A 14077-nucleotide genomic window follows, 5' to 3' on the forward strand; every position below is an offset into this window, starting at 1 on the left:
TAGGGGGCTGTCCCATGGGAACGGGCAGCATTTGTTGGTTGCGCCCCCCCCCCATAAAATAAACAGTGGGTGTGCCCAGAAAAACGCTGGGCGTCCCCAGGAGGGTGCAGACGTGGTGAAGCCTGCTCGGGGCGTGCGGCTCACAGCAAATTACGTCAGCACCTGCCCCCTACTCGTCCAAATCCGTGGCAAATAAAAGTCAGACTATAGCATACACATCCATTTCCATGCAAGCGTGGACATTAGCGCAGGGTTGCCTACCCTCCCGGAATAACCGGGAGTCTCCCGAAAATCGGGTCCCCCTCCAGGCCCCATGGAAAGGTGGGCAACCCTCCCGGATTCAGGGGGACCCCCACTGCGCCCCCGATCGCGGAGGTCTTCTCCCGACGTCGGCAATCTGCGGGTCTCAGAGGAGGGGGCGGAGCTAAAATGTCACAATCGCATCATTTTAGCCCCTCCACAGAGATCCGTTAATTCAGCTATTTTGCATCATGGGGCGGGGCTTAATGACGCCACGCTCAAGCGTCCCATGCCCACGCTCAAGCGTCCCATGCCCGTTCCCATGGGACAGCCCCCTGTGCCCTCCCCCTACCCGCTCTGTGCGTGATACTCGACGAAGGCATTCGCACATCGGGTCCAGGACTGCTGCTGAAAGTCTCCTCTCTTGTCTTCTCCCGGAGAGGAGATTCTTAAAGTCGGCAACCCTGCCCGATGGGCATCATTTACCCACTCGCTAAACTGTGAAAAACCGCTGCTTATTGAGCGGTCTTAATCAGGCCCTATGATGGAATTATGGGGGGAGGGGGAGGGGTGTCATTTGGGTTTTTGAGTCTTCCTTCATCCATGGCCGGGTGTGAATTAGCTTACAGACAGTGCCTAGGTCGACAGTGAGTACACAGGTCAACACAAAAGTGTCAACATGCATTAGACAGACATTGACAAAAGATCAATATGCACTAGGTTGACAGTGACATATCGACACAAGCGAAACGTCAACATGGAAAAGTTTTGACACATGAATAGGTTGATGTGAGTTTTTAAGGTTTTTTTAGGGGGTGTCAGTGTCGACACCTGAGCACGTGGTTTGCGCCAGATTCAAAGTTACTTGCTTGTGATGTCGGGTTTTATTTGAATATATATATATATATATATATATATATATAAGCAAATGCAGGATGGCACTCAGAGAGGTAAAGATGGTATAGGGGGTGCAGGGTCCTTAGAGGTTAATTTAGACAGAACTTACCCAAGCCTCCGGGAAGGAAAGGAATGGACCAGCACTCACAGTTTGATGTAAAGAAGGTTTGTATTAGCAGTTACAGCATAGAGTACAAGCAGGCTGACCCAACAGACGTTTCAACTGGATGCCTCTCCAGTTTTCACCCCTGATGAAAACTGGAGAGGCATCCAGTTGAAACGTCTGTTGGGTCAGCCTGCTTGTACTCTATGCTGTAACTGCTAATACAAACCTTCTTTACATCAAACTGTGAGTGCTGGTCCATTCCTTTCCTTCCCGGAGGCTTGGGTAAGTTCTGTCTATATATATATATATATATATATATATATATATATATATATATATATATATATATATATATATATATATATATATATATATATATATATATATATATATATATATATATATAATGTCTGGTAGTCTAGTCTTCCTGGTGGGTACAGCTGGTATAATAATTGCAGATCAGGAGGGTAGGTACTGCACATATAAAAGCAGTGATAATTGACACATGAATAGCTTATTCTTTATTGGCTTACATGTACCCCTACATGCCAGCGCTCTGTATAGGGCACCCACCATTGTGAACGGCGGACGAATCACGTGCCTTTATCTGCGTTAACCCTTTAGACGCACTTCCCTTCTCACACAGCTCCGTAGCAGCAGTGACCTCAGCACAGCCAGGCTGGCACTGCCCTGGGGTAATAATGAGGTGACCACAGGGCGCCCGGCACGTCCTCATATCCCCGCAGCTGTCTGTGCCAACGTCTGCGGTGAGGCCCTGCTTCCACTGTTTGTACACATGAGATAATTCTTACATGGATATCCCGGCACACAGCCCCCCGGTGCCCGGCTAATCACATGCTCCTCATCCCGGGCCCTGCAGCCAGGCGTTGCCTGTTTGCAGAACTTAATGGCATGGTGGAAAAGGAAATACCCTTTGTCGCTGACAGCGTCCACAATAACTCACACACAGGAACTGTCAGCGTTATTCTCTGCCTCCTGACAAATAAAAGAATTTCAATGACGTCTGATATAAAGCAGAATAACGAAGTGACTCCTGGCTGGAAATAAATACACCAAGAAGGACACCAGTAGCCATCTTCCACACACTTACATCTATTCTACCGCACAGGGTTTTTGCAAACTTGTTTTGTTCCACCCTCCATTAATACTATGGTGCAGCGTGTAAGAAGCTGCCGTGATCTGATTGGTTGTCAGGGCACTATCATACGTTTAGGCTTCCTCCTCTGTCAGGTGCTGACCTTCAAATCTGGTGACATCAATGCGCGTATTCATATAGTAACCACTGGCATCTCGCGTTGCAACAATGCGCTCAGTGTTGTCATTGATAAATAGATACCACTGGCTGGAGGGCAGGTGCACAACATCAGCTGCAAGGTCCTGTATTAGTCCCATCCACTTATCTGTGTGTAGACAACCAGCATTTGGCTTACATGAAGGTACTAAGGGGCCTAATTATCAATAATCCGCCCGTTTCATGGCTATTGAGAGCAATTTATTAAGAATGGAGAGTAGTGACCGGTCTTGTGGCGCAGTATGAATTTTATCGGTCATGACAGCAGCAGACCTTTACAGCGATGGAATCCATATGGACCCTCTTGGCCGAGGGAACGTGCGTGACCACAGATGGTTTAATTATTAAGTTGCGTAAATTTGCATACATAGCAGTGCTGAAGCAGGACTATCCCTAATGACTGGACTGCAAGCAGGTCATGAGAACCAGGGTTTGGAATGCACTGATCTTGGTACTCTGGACACTAGTTCAATAGGTACAAGGGAGCGAGCACCATCTAGAGCAGGCATGTCCAAACTGTGGCCCTCCAGCTGTTGTGAAACTACAAGTCCCATCATGCCTTGCCACAGTTTTGCTTTTAGGGAATGCTAAAACTATGGCAAGGCATGCTGGGATGTGTAGTTTCACAACAGCTGGAGGGCCGCAGTTTGGACATGCCTGCTCTAAAGCTTAAAATTAGCACAATGTCCTCCTACATTGTATGGATATGACGGAGTGCTGACTAACCCCCTCCTCAGCTAATTATGGGGTCTCTGTACAACTAAGCTTTGGAGAGAGATAAAGTGGATGGAGATAAACTACCAAACAACCAGCTCCTAACTGCCAGAATGCAGCATGGCCCTTGCTAGCGATGTCCTCCATCGTCCTGCATGTACAGACGACGGAGGACATCCCTATATAATAGGCACAAAAATATCGTTAACAATATTGTCATCGTGAGTGCTCGGTGGCTCGCTGCGCTCGTCACACTATATAAAATCAACTCCACGCCGACATGGATCCAGTGGGGGTATGAGCGTACTAACTATAGTGGGTGCCCAACTAACATATAAGTACCGGCAAATAAAGCAGATTGGTTGCTTACAAAACTGGCGGACACCCCACGGGCCGAGAGTGGTACTGAATCGTGCCCAGAGAGCGGTCTGCAGCAGCTCTCCGGGATCCCGGGAATCAGCAGGTTAGTACAGATCTATAATCAAACTATAATGTTCTGGGCACTAATGATAACTACCGCTGGAGCTGGAGGACTGTTACATGAACCCGTGGCGCTACAGACGGACAGACGTGTGTCAGCTGACCACATACTTGTCACATGAACAGCAATGGTACTATGCAGTATGGCTGTCAATGGCTGTATCGGCTTCATATTGACAGTCACAAAGGAACTGACGCCCTCAGTGGGAGAGAAACATTTCATTACATTCCGCCCATTGTCTGTGTTTTGACTGCGCTCATTACACCCATGCAGCGGTAGGCCAGGGGCAATGTGTCATGTATGAGCCAGGGGAGGGAGGGAGAGTGGCGGGGAGAGCCCGGGGGATATTTTGGTTTATCAGTTTGAGACAGGAGGGACCGAGAGCTAAAAACAAAATATTAAAAATAGCGCGTGTCCCCACCCTTTCACTGCCGGAAGTTACCTGCTACCAAAGGGTGACAATACAGCCAGCAGCTGTAGGCAATGGGTGACGCTGTGATACTAGCCAATCACAAGCGAGAGGCACGCGATGGTAAAAGGTAGGGGCGTGATGGATTTTTTTTTAAAGTAATAATAGATAGGAAGTGGTAATTTTAGTCAATACTGAAAAATAGAGAACAAATGATTAAGACGTGGGACTGAGCACAGCCGTAGTGCAAATACAATGTAAGCCAATTCCCCACTAGTGCTCTGCAGTGCCGGCAGTCCTGAGTTCAGGGGGGGGATATGCCTCAGTACTGGGCTATCTTATACCCCTTTCACACCAGAAATGCAGGGACAAAGCCGGGAATTCAGTTCCCGGGACAAGCAGGAACATTCCCGGGTTTGGACCCATTCACACCAGAAAAGTCCCTGCATTTTCTGGTGTGTGAAGGGAGCGGGAAGGAGGCCAGCAGGAGGTGGGGAGGAGGTGGGCAGTCGGCGGGATGGCGTCGGGCAGTCGGCGGGATGGCGGTGGAGGTGGGCAGGAGGTGGTGTGAATACTCACCCCGGTTGCTGGTCCTCCGGGCAGGCCGGGGATCCACACAGGCGACGGCGAAAATGACGAGACAGGCGGCGGATGAAGATGACACAGCTCTCCGGCGCCCTCACTGCCACCGGAGAGCTGCGTCATCATCCTCCACCAGCTGTCCCGTCATTTGCGCCCGCCGCCTGCGTGGATTCCCAGCCGGACAGGACACCGAGGACCGGCAACCCGGGTAAATATACCCTAACCCATTCACACCAGCCAGGTCCCCGGGTTGAACCCAGGAACAACCCTGCTACCTAGCAGGGTTGGACTGCCGGCAAATTAGCCCGGTAATTTGTCCCGGGTACCTTTCACACCAGAGGTAGTATCGGGTTGTTCCTGGACTCAACCCAGGAATTTAGGCTGGTGTGAAAGGGGTATTATTGGTTACAGCACTATCTGTGACTTGTACATTACACTACAGTATAAGCAGGGGAGGTGTAAGATAGGAGAGGGCCTGTGTACAGGCTCCATGCAGGCCCCCACCGCCCTGGAACAATAGACTCTGAGTTTGAGTCAACTGAGTATGTTCTGGTCTCCCAGAACATGACCCCCCACATTGTTCCTGGAACACATGGGCTAATCACCTGAAATATGTCCGCCACTGGTATTACAGTGGCGTAGCTACATATGTGGCAGACCCCGAAGCAGCTTGGGGGAGTGGCGCCAGCGGGGTCTGTGGTGGGCACTGCTGGATGAACTGACAGGGGACCCAGGCAGCAGTGAGCGCTGAGCTGGGCCCGTCCTGTACATATGTAATGAGCGGTGACCCAGCGCAGTGCATATTGAATGAGCGGGTCCCGCCTCGTGCATATGTAATGAGCGGGTCCCGCTCATTACATATGTTCTGGCGGGGATCCGCTCATTAAATATGTACTGCACTGTGTCCCCGCTCATTAGATTTGCACAGAGCGGGACCAGCTCAACGCTCACTGCTGCCTGGGTCGCCTGTCAGCTCAGCCAGTGGCGCCTGTGGTCCATCGTTAGGGGGTGGGGTTGTTGGAATTTTTTTGGGCAGGGGGGGAGAAAAATTCCTAGCTACACCACTGTGGTGATAGATACGCAGAGCTGGATGACGCTAGATTCCAGACATGGCATAGAGGTACGTATAACATATGGATGGGTGCAGGTTATGTATTGTGCCGACACCCCCCCCCCTCGCCGGATGCAGGGAGCTTTGTGCACCAAATGCCTTTGTCTGTAGGTTCTGTCTGCCTCATTCTTCTTTCCTTGACAAACAATTGGCGTGGTGAGAGGGTCTCTGTCTCACCCCTCTGCACTCACCTTGTTTAGGTGAGTGCAGATGGGGCACAATACAATACAGCAATCATTCTTTTGATTGGTATGCAATACAGAGATCATCCTAGTAACTAATACACAACACAGACAGCATTCTCCTGTCCAATACACAAAATACAGCACATGATAGTGACCACTGTGCTAATGATGATTATCTTTTATTTATATGGGGCCACAATGATTCCAAGGCGACATACAGAGCAGAAGGTATATACAGCAAAATGACATAGTACATGGATGATCAAACAGGAAAGTAACAAATTCACAACTTCTAATTCATTTAGGGGTCTATCTAGTAAGCTAAGGGTACTGGGCCTTCCCCTGGGAATGCAGGTGTGGCATTCCCTGCTTGGGGTGGGCAGTTGACAACAAAAACGCTCATTTTTCAAATGCCTGTAACATGGCAGTTAGGAGCTGATTGGCTGGTACTTTATCTCCGTCCGCATTATCTGCACCCAAGGCTTAGTAAATCGCCCCCTGAGTGGAGTAGTTGCCCAAAGCAACCAATGAGCGATTAGCTGTTGTCCTAAATGACAGAGGGCTTGCTTGATCCCCCTGTCTCTATAAGAGAATACATTTGTGCATAACCGGCACCCCACACATAGGAGGCAGCGTGAGCCGTCACACCCACTGATGTGCAGGTAAGTGGGTCTCATGGTACGGCGTGAATGTGCACTGTCACTATAATCCATGTATATAAATATCCATCCACAGCACAAGATGAAACATCGTACATTAACCTGCAGGGTAACAGCTTCACCAAAGAGGCCGCAGAGTGCTGACTGTGTAGCTGTAATGTAATAACACTGTGACAGGCGCTGAAGGATGGGTCACTGCTCGCCATAAGTAGGTGCGATAGAGCATATCTATTATTCAGGACTGGACACGGAGTGACTGCCAGACAATGTCCCCCAGAAGGCTGCAAGTTATACAGTCTGGAATCCAAAGGCGCAGGAGCGGCTGATTACTCTCCAGCGTAGAGGTCATTTACCGACACGGGACTTTGTGGTGTCATGTGACTCAGTTTGCGCAGGGGGGACTTAAGATTCACCCTAACTAAATAATGCTATCATGCTGAGACTTATGGTTCCATATAGTACTAAGCTTTTCTACTGAGAATAATTACTATCTATGTGCTATATAATAATTGGGTCAGGTAAAAGTCAGTGAATATGCCCCACCCCACGAGCACTGGGATTCGCTCGTTAGCAAACATCGGATCGCATGCGGCTGCACTGGAGCGAGATCATTGGACGGTCGCTGACCATCAAATTTTTCTTTTTTTCCCCCTTCGTAAATAAAAGTCAGTCTACTCTAGACTGACTTTTATTGTGGCCGGAGATGGCCGAATTCCGGGGCGGGCGCTAAAGTCATGTGACATCAGCCGGCCGTCCCGGGCAAGCATTGACGCGCCTGTGTTCGCACGGGTACGCCCACCGCTTTCGTGGGCACGCCCATGAAACACCGGGCGGTCCTTGTGTCCTCCCCCTGGAGCGAGCGCACAGGCTAAACCCCAAACATGGAAAGAGGGGAGCGAATTCGGCATGCAGCGAGCAGGACCAAATCACCCCCTATAAAGTAAATTGGAGGTGTTTTGCGAAAAAAATTTGGACAAAAAATATATGTGCCCACCAAATGTAACCATGTGACCTGATCTGGTGGGTACCTAAGACTAAGGTTTAAGTCCAGGGCACAGGACCCCCCAATTAAACACAGGCCAACCACCCCAAGGCATCACACGGGTGAGGTGTTACATATATCAGCAGCAGAAGCTCTGTTAGGAGTGCTACAGTGGTGAGAGGTAATAATTAGTAGGTGTTACATAGGTAGATGAGCAGATGCAAGTAAGGAAAGACCAATGCTAAGCGCCAGACAACCTACAGTATACATCTGGGCACAGAGCGATCTCAGATCACACCCCTTGTGCTCATCTGTGCATTAATTTCCCATTAATGACCCACTCTGGCTTCACGTCTTGTATAAGCCAAACCTCCACACCACCACCATCACCACCACCACCACCCCTCCCGGCAATGAAAGAGTTACAGACGTGAGCATGGCAGACACCAGTCAGCGCTGACAGAGAGCCCCAACACTCCGGGGACTCATCATCACACAGAGCCAAACACAATTATAACGGACATGGGAGAAGAATAGTGCTTCAGTGTGCAAAGTGCCAGTCATAGGAGCCATGCCTATGGATGAAAGTGCCTCTGTTTGGGGAAGCAGGAAGATGTGTTGGGTGGAGGAGGGGAGGGTGACACAGCTGGGAAGGAGAAGAAGAGATGTGCAGAGTAAGGGAGGCAGAATGAACGGGTGTTTGGAAAGGGTGAAATTCCGGCGCAGAATCTTGAATGACAGAAAGCAGATGGAAGTGGGGAGGGATAGAATGGGCAGAAAGGGATCATCGGAGCCAGGTGCAGAAGGATATTCAAGTAATGTGTGTGGGTAACAGTGGAGACGGCAGGCGAGTGATGCTGCGGCGAAATCCCATGCGGAATTCCAGTTTTGCATCACTGTTCCATACTCTGTAAATGCGGCGGAAGTCAATGGGCCTAATTCTGCATGTCTGCAAGCTGTGACTGCCGCACAAAGATCTCAAACTGTGCAAGTGCCGCATCATGTAGGAACACACGGGCGGAGATTGAAGACGAATTGATGTCAGAATTGCTGAATTCACAGACGGATTGCTCTCTTGGCGAAACGCGTTTCTTGGAGGCAACCATTCGGACGCACAGGACAAGGCCACCCAGCCGAAACAGCGGCCATCAACATGACATAGTTATCCGGCTGCTGCAGCATGGCGGTGTTGTGTCCGCAGAATCAGTAGCGCAATCTACAGAGTGTAAGTCGCCAATCACTCCGGTCATACTGGGAACACTTTGGACTCTATGAAGCTATGAAAAGCCAAAACCAACCAAGAAAATGGGCATTATACTGATTTGCGCCATCTATAAAAGCCTTGTTCCTCATTTACCATCATCCCAATCTTTGAAGTGGGAACTTTAACGTATTATCAATGGCAGAGGTTACTGAACAGTCCTCATACACTACAGCCCTAGTCGCACCAAACCACCCTTCCCGTGCGCAAGGTCCCAAGCTCACTGCTCGCACCAAGCATGTTTTTGAGTGACAGTTGGGATTAATCTGACATGTGACACTTGTATATATAGCCTGACTCTGTATACGCAGTGTTACGGGACAGCCGTTGTGGCGTCTTTCCACGCCAAGTTCCACTGGACTTTATAGGGATTCAGAGTCAGATATACAAGTGTCACGGTGGTATTGTGAAGTGGTTTTGTCACCAAGAAGACATATTCACAGGATAAAGGCGCTAGACCGCTCAGCGCAGCTCACACGAGCCAGGCACCTCACCATACATGGCATATTGAGGACCAATCTGTAGATAGTACCATCCGTATATGGCATCACCGATAAAGCCCTTATTTCCAGCACTGGGGACCCAGCAGAGTCTCTCTGGCAAAAGACAAAGGGCATAATTCAGAGTTATATGCTATGAAACCCCCTCTGGATCCGCCACTGGCAATGAAGTCCAAGAACAGAGTATTTTATACCTAATGGAATGGGTCATGTTGGAGGGTATGTGACAATATTTTGGTAACTTCATTTGCTAACATTAATGGCTCTGTAGTCTAAAGAAAATGCAAATGCAACTGCACAAGGGCCCAAATCTGTATCAACTCCAAAATCCGATGATAAAATTCCAGGAAAGTTATCAAAATGTCTCTAGCACGGCCGACCGCAGCGCTGTATTCTGATATCACCCTGCACTGATAATGAAAGGAAGCGTGGTTTATATAAATGTCACCCAATAACAGAAGAAATGACATGAAGACACGATTATAAAGCCGTTTTATGCTGACACCTGCACCGGCTGTGCCGCAAACCTGACCACAGCGCCGCTTGGGCCACACAGGCCACACCCCTGATTAGCAGATTTGCATTGTTACCACTCCCAATTTCCAACAGGCTCCGCCTTCTCTAGCATATAACTTTCATACAAAGAATGTTTCTATTGGCAGTTTAACCTTACCTTGCCTGCCTTTATATAAAACTGGGTATAATTGTACAGTGTGTCAGTCTAGTGCAGGCATCCCGGACAATGCACCCAGGCACCAACACACCTGCCACTGCAGTTATAGGGAGATGTGTGCCCGCCCCCTCAACAGCCACAACATCCAATCAGAAGCCTACACTCTCCCACTCACCAGTCCACCCATTTAGCAACATGCTTCTACAACTACGGTGTCTACCACACGATATTAATAAACACCACCATAGACGTGGAGCTCAACTCCATTACACACCCAACCCGCAATAGAACTTATACTCTGCCCATCTCATCTCCTTTGTGATAGTTAACCTGGTAATATATGTAAGTGAGAGGGAAAGGAACAGTCGAGAGAGAGATAGAGATAGACAGGGGAGGAAGGAAAGAAAAAAAGAAAGAAAGAAAGAAAAAAAGAAGACACATGGGAAAAGGGAAGGAATACACTTGTGGAGGGGAAGAGAGAAGGAACATGGGGGAGCAATGATGGTGAGAGAGAGTCACGGGGAGCGATAAAGAGACACTGGGGTGGAAAATAGGGACATGTGGGAGAGAGATAGACAGAGACACTAGCAATGGAGAGAGACACACACACACATATGGTAAGTGAGAGAGACAAAGGAGGGATTGGAAAAGAGACACAGGAGGCAAAGATAGAGAGACATTGGGAAGGGAAAGAGACATGGGGAATGAGGGGGGAGACCCATATAGTGAGGGAGATAGAGATGTCCATGTATTATTACCTTCTGCACCCCTCCAGTGCTGGTCTCCTCATCTCCTGAGCTCTTCTGCTCCTCATCCGAGGTGAGGTCTTCTGTACTGTGCATGGGGATAGGGCAGACTTTGTACGGCTCCGTGTAGGCACTGCGGATACAGTAAAGAAGTGTCAAAATACACAACAGAATCGCAACATTACAAATTTTGTACATATCAGCTGGACACTGATGTTAATGCTGCTCCCCACCACAGCAGAAAGGTACGGCTCCCACACCTGGACCAAAATACTAAAACGTCTCATTTGAACCGGGTGTTATATAAGTCGGCATCACTAGACAAAAAGAACCACCGCAGACCTATCAAGCAACGTTTTCACCTGTCAGAAATTAAATCTCTTGGAGGAATCTCACATAAACCTTGGGATAATGGGCCTGATTCAATTTGCGAACATCACAGTTTACCGAGCACCTAAGAGGCCACCGGACCAATTGGAGAACACACTCGCATGCCTCCGCTAGCAGCAGAAATCATTCAATGGTCACAGAAGTCAGTAAAAAAAGACTTTTAATTAAGAAGACGGGGCTGACGGATAATGTCCTGTGATGTCAGCCGCGCACACCAGCAGGCATTGGACCACCATGGGAACGCCCTCCCCGCAACGAACAGCCCGACGAGTGTTTAACTCGCCGAAGCCGTTCGATGTCTGGGTGTGTACATGTGCAAATACACGCTGGCGCATGCACAGACCCACAAACTTAAGTCCGAATGAGGCCAAATTTGCCCCGTTTCGAGTGAACAAGAATCGGGCCCACTATGCACACTCCACCCATATAGTGGGTCAAAGTAAAACACAGGGGCCCTAGTTCTGTAAAGCAGCAATACTAGCCACTGTGACACCCAGAAGCAATAGCACTAAATAGTGATAATCTCATTACAATAATTTGCTGGATCTGACATAAATAATACAATGGGATCTTAATGAGCCGTACTGAGAATGGGAGGTGGATTTTATTACATACCATATACGCTACAGAGGTAAATCACATCAGACAGGGGCCACACTGGGTACGCAGGTGCCACAGTTAGCATGCCTGGGATGATACAGGGAGCTGGGTCACATGACACAATTATTACACGCTGCGTAACAGGACATAGCGGCTAACGCTGGTGGCAACACAATTAAATCCCCGTCTCAGACACAGTATGGCCATGCAAGGCGAGACAATAACTCTGTAAGAATGCTTCTGTCAGCCCTCACAGACAAGGAAATAAATAGTAATGATAAAGGGAAGATAATCACACAGTGTGAGGTTATTGCTATCCTGGGCTGCAATCTATAATGTTATTATTGAGGGGATAGAGAATATTACTTCCCTGAAGCACAAACCGATTTAGAAACAGAGAAATGTGAATTGTGAAATACACCCAATTACACCACGGTGCCCCCATGTGTCTCTGTCCAAGGGAGGGGGAAGGGAGTATGATAAATCTCTGATATTGTTCATTATTAGAAAGGGAGGTCAGTGTGTCCTGGTGCTTGTGTATTAGGAGGATGGGAGTAGTCAGTGTGTCCCCTGATGTCTGTGTATTAGGAGGAGGGGAGTAGTCAGTGTGCCCTGGTGTCTGTGTATTAGGAGGGGAGAGGTCAGTGTGTCCTGGTGCTTGTGTATTAGGAGGATGGGAGTAGTCAGTGTGTCCCCTGATGTCTGTGTATTAGGAGGGGAGAGGTCAGTGTGTCCTGGTGTCTGTGTATTAGGAGGAGGGGAGAGGTCAGTGTGTCCTGGTGTCTGTGTATTAGGAGGAGGGGAGAGGTCAGTGTCCCCTGGTGTCTGTGTATTAGGAGGAGGGGAGAGGTCAGTGTCCCCTGGTGTCTGTGTATTAGGAGGAGGGGAGAGGTCAGGTTGCCCTGATGTCTGTGCATTAGGAGGAGGGGAGAGGTCGGTGTGTCCTGATGTCTGTGTATTAGGAGGAGGGGAGAGGTCAGTGTGTCCTGATGTCTGTGTCTTAGGAGGAGGGAGAGGTCAGTGTGTCTGGATGTCTGTGTATCAGGAGGAGGGGAGAGGTCAGTGTGTCCCCTGATGTCTGTGTATTAGGAGGAGGGAGAGGTCAGTGTGTCTGGATGTCTGTGTATCAGGAGGAGGGGAGAGGTCAGTGTGTCCTGGTGTCTGTGTATTAGGAGGAGGGGAGAGGTCAGTGTGTCCTGATGTCTGTGTATTAGGAGGAGGGGAGAGGTCAGTGCTCCCTGATGTCTGTGTATTAGAAGGAGGGGAGAGGACAGTGTGCCCTGATGTCTATGTTTTAGGAGGAGGGGAGAGGTCAGTATCCCCTAGTGTCTGTGTATTAGGAGGAGGGGAGAGGTCAGTATCCCCTAGTGTCTGTGTATTAGGAGGAGGGGAGAGGTCAGTATCCCCTAGTGTCTGTGTATTAGGAGGAGGGGAGAGGTCAGTATCCCCTAGTGTCTGTGTATTAGGAGGAGGGGAGAGGTCAGTGTGTCCCCTGATGTCTGTGTATTAGGAGGAGGGGAGAGGTCAGTGTGTCCTGATGTCTGTGTATTAGGAGGGGAGAGGTCAGTGTGTCCTGATGTCTGTGTATTAGGAGGAGGGGAGAGGTCAGTGTGTCCTGATGTCTGTGTATTAGGAGGAGGGGAGAGGTCAGTGTGTCCTGATGTCTGTGTATTAGGAGGGGAGAGGTCAGTGTGTCCTGATGTCTGTGTATTAGGAGGAGGGGAGAGGTCAGTGTGTCCTGATGTCTGTGTATTAGGAGGAGGGGAGAGGTCAGTGTGTCCTGATGTCTGTGTATTAGGAGGATGGGAGAGGTCACTGTGTCCTGATGTCTGTGTATTAGGAGGATGGGAGAGGTCAGTGTGTCCTGATGTCTGTGTATTAGGAGGAGGGGAGAGGTCAGTGTGTCCTGATGTCTGTGTATTAGGAGGAGGGGAGAGGTCAGTATCCCCTAGTGTCTGTGTATTAGGAGGGGGGGGGGGGAGAGGTCAGTGTGTCCCCTGATGTCTGTGTATTAGGAGGAGGGGAGAGGTCAGTGTGTCCTGATGTCTGTGTATTAGGAGGGGAGAGGTCAGTGTGTCCTGATGTCTGTGTATTAGGAGGAGGGGAGAGGTCAGTATCCCCTGATGTCTGTGCATTAGGAGGAGGGGAGAGGTCAGTATCCCCTGATGTCTGTGTATTAGGAGGAGGGGAGAGGTCAGTATCCCCTGATGTCTGTGCATTAGGAGGAGG

General features: G+C 49.3%; 1 protein-coding gene across 5 annotated transcripts in view; it reads right to left on the minus strand.

Annotated features, from left to right (window-relative positions):
- The window catches only part of FGD5 (FYVE, RhoGEF and PH domain containing 5), a 107999-nt gene that overhangs the window by 68742 nt on the left and 25180 nt on the right, over positions 1-14077 (minus strand). For all 5 annotated transcript variants that reach the window (XR_014454265.1, XM_083155689.1, XM_083155688.1 and 2 more), the window contains exon 3: positions 10871-10991. Coding sequence is in view for 4 of the 5 variants with exons in the window: in XM_083155689.1 (XP_083011815.1) it covers positions 10871-10991 (121 nt within the window). In the remaining variant the exon portion in view is untranslated. The remainder of the gene's footprint in view (positions 1-10870; positions 10992-14077) is intronic.

Source organism: Crinia signifera, chromosome 8, assembly GCF_055691185.1.
Source record: "Crinia signifera chromosome 8, ASM5569118v1, whole genome shotgun sequence".
In the NCBI taxonomy this organism is placed as follows: domain Eukaryota; kingdom Metazoa; phylum Chordata; class Amphibia; order Anura; family Myobatrachidae; genus Crinia; species Crinia signifera.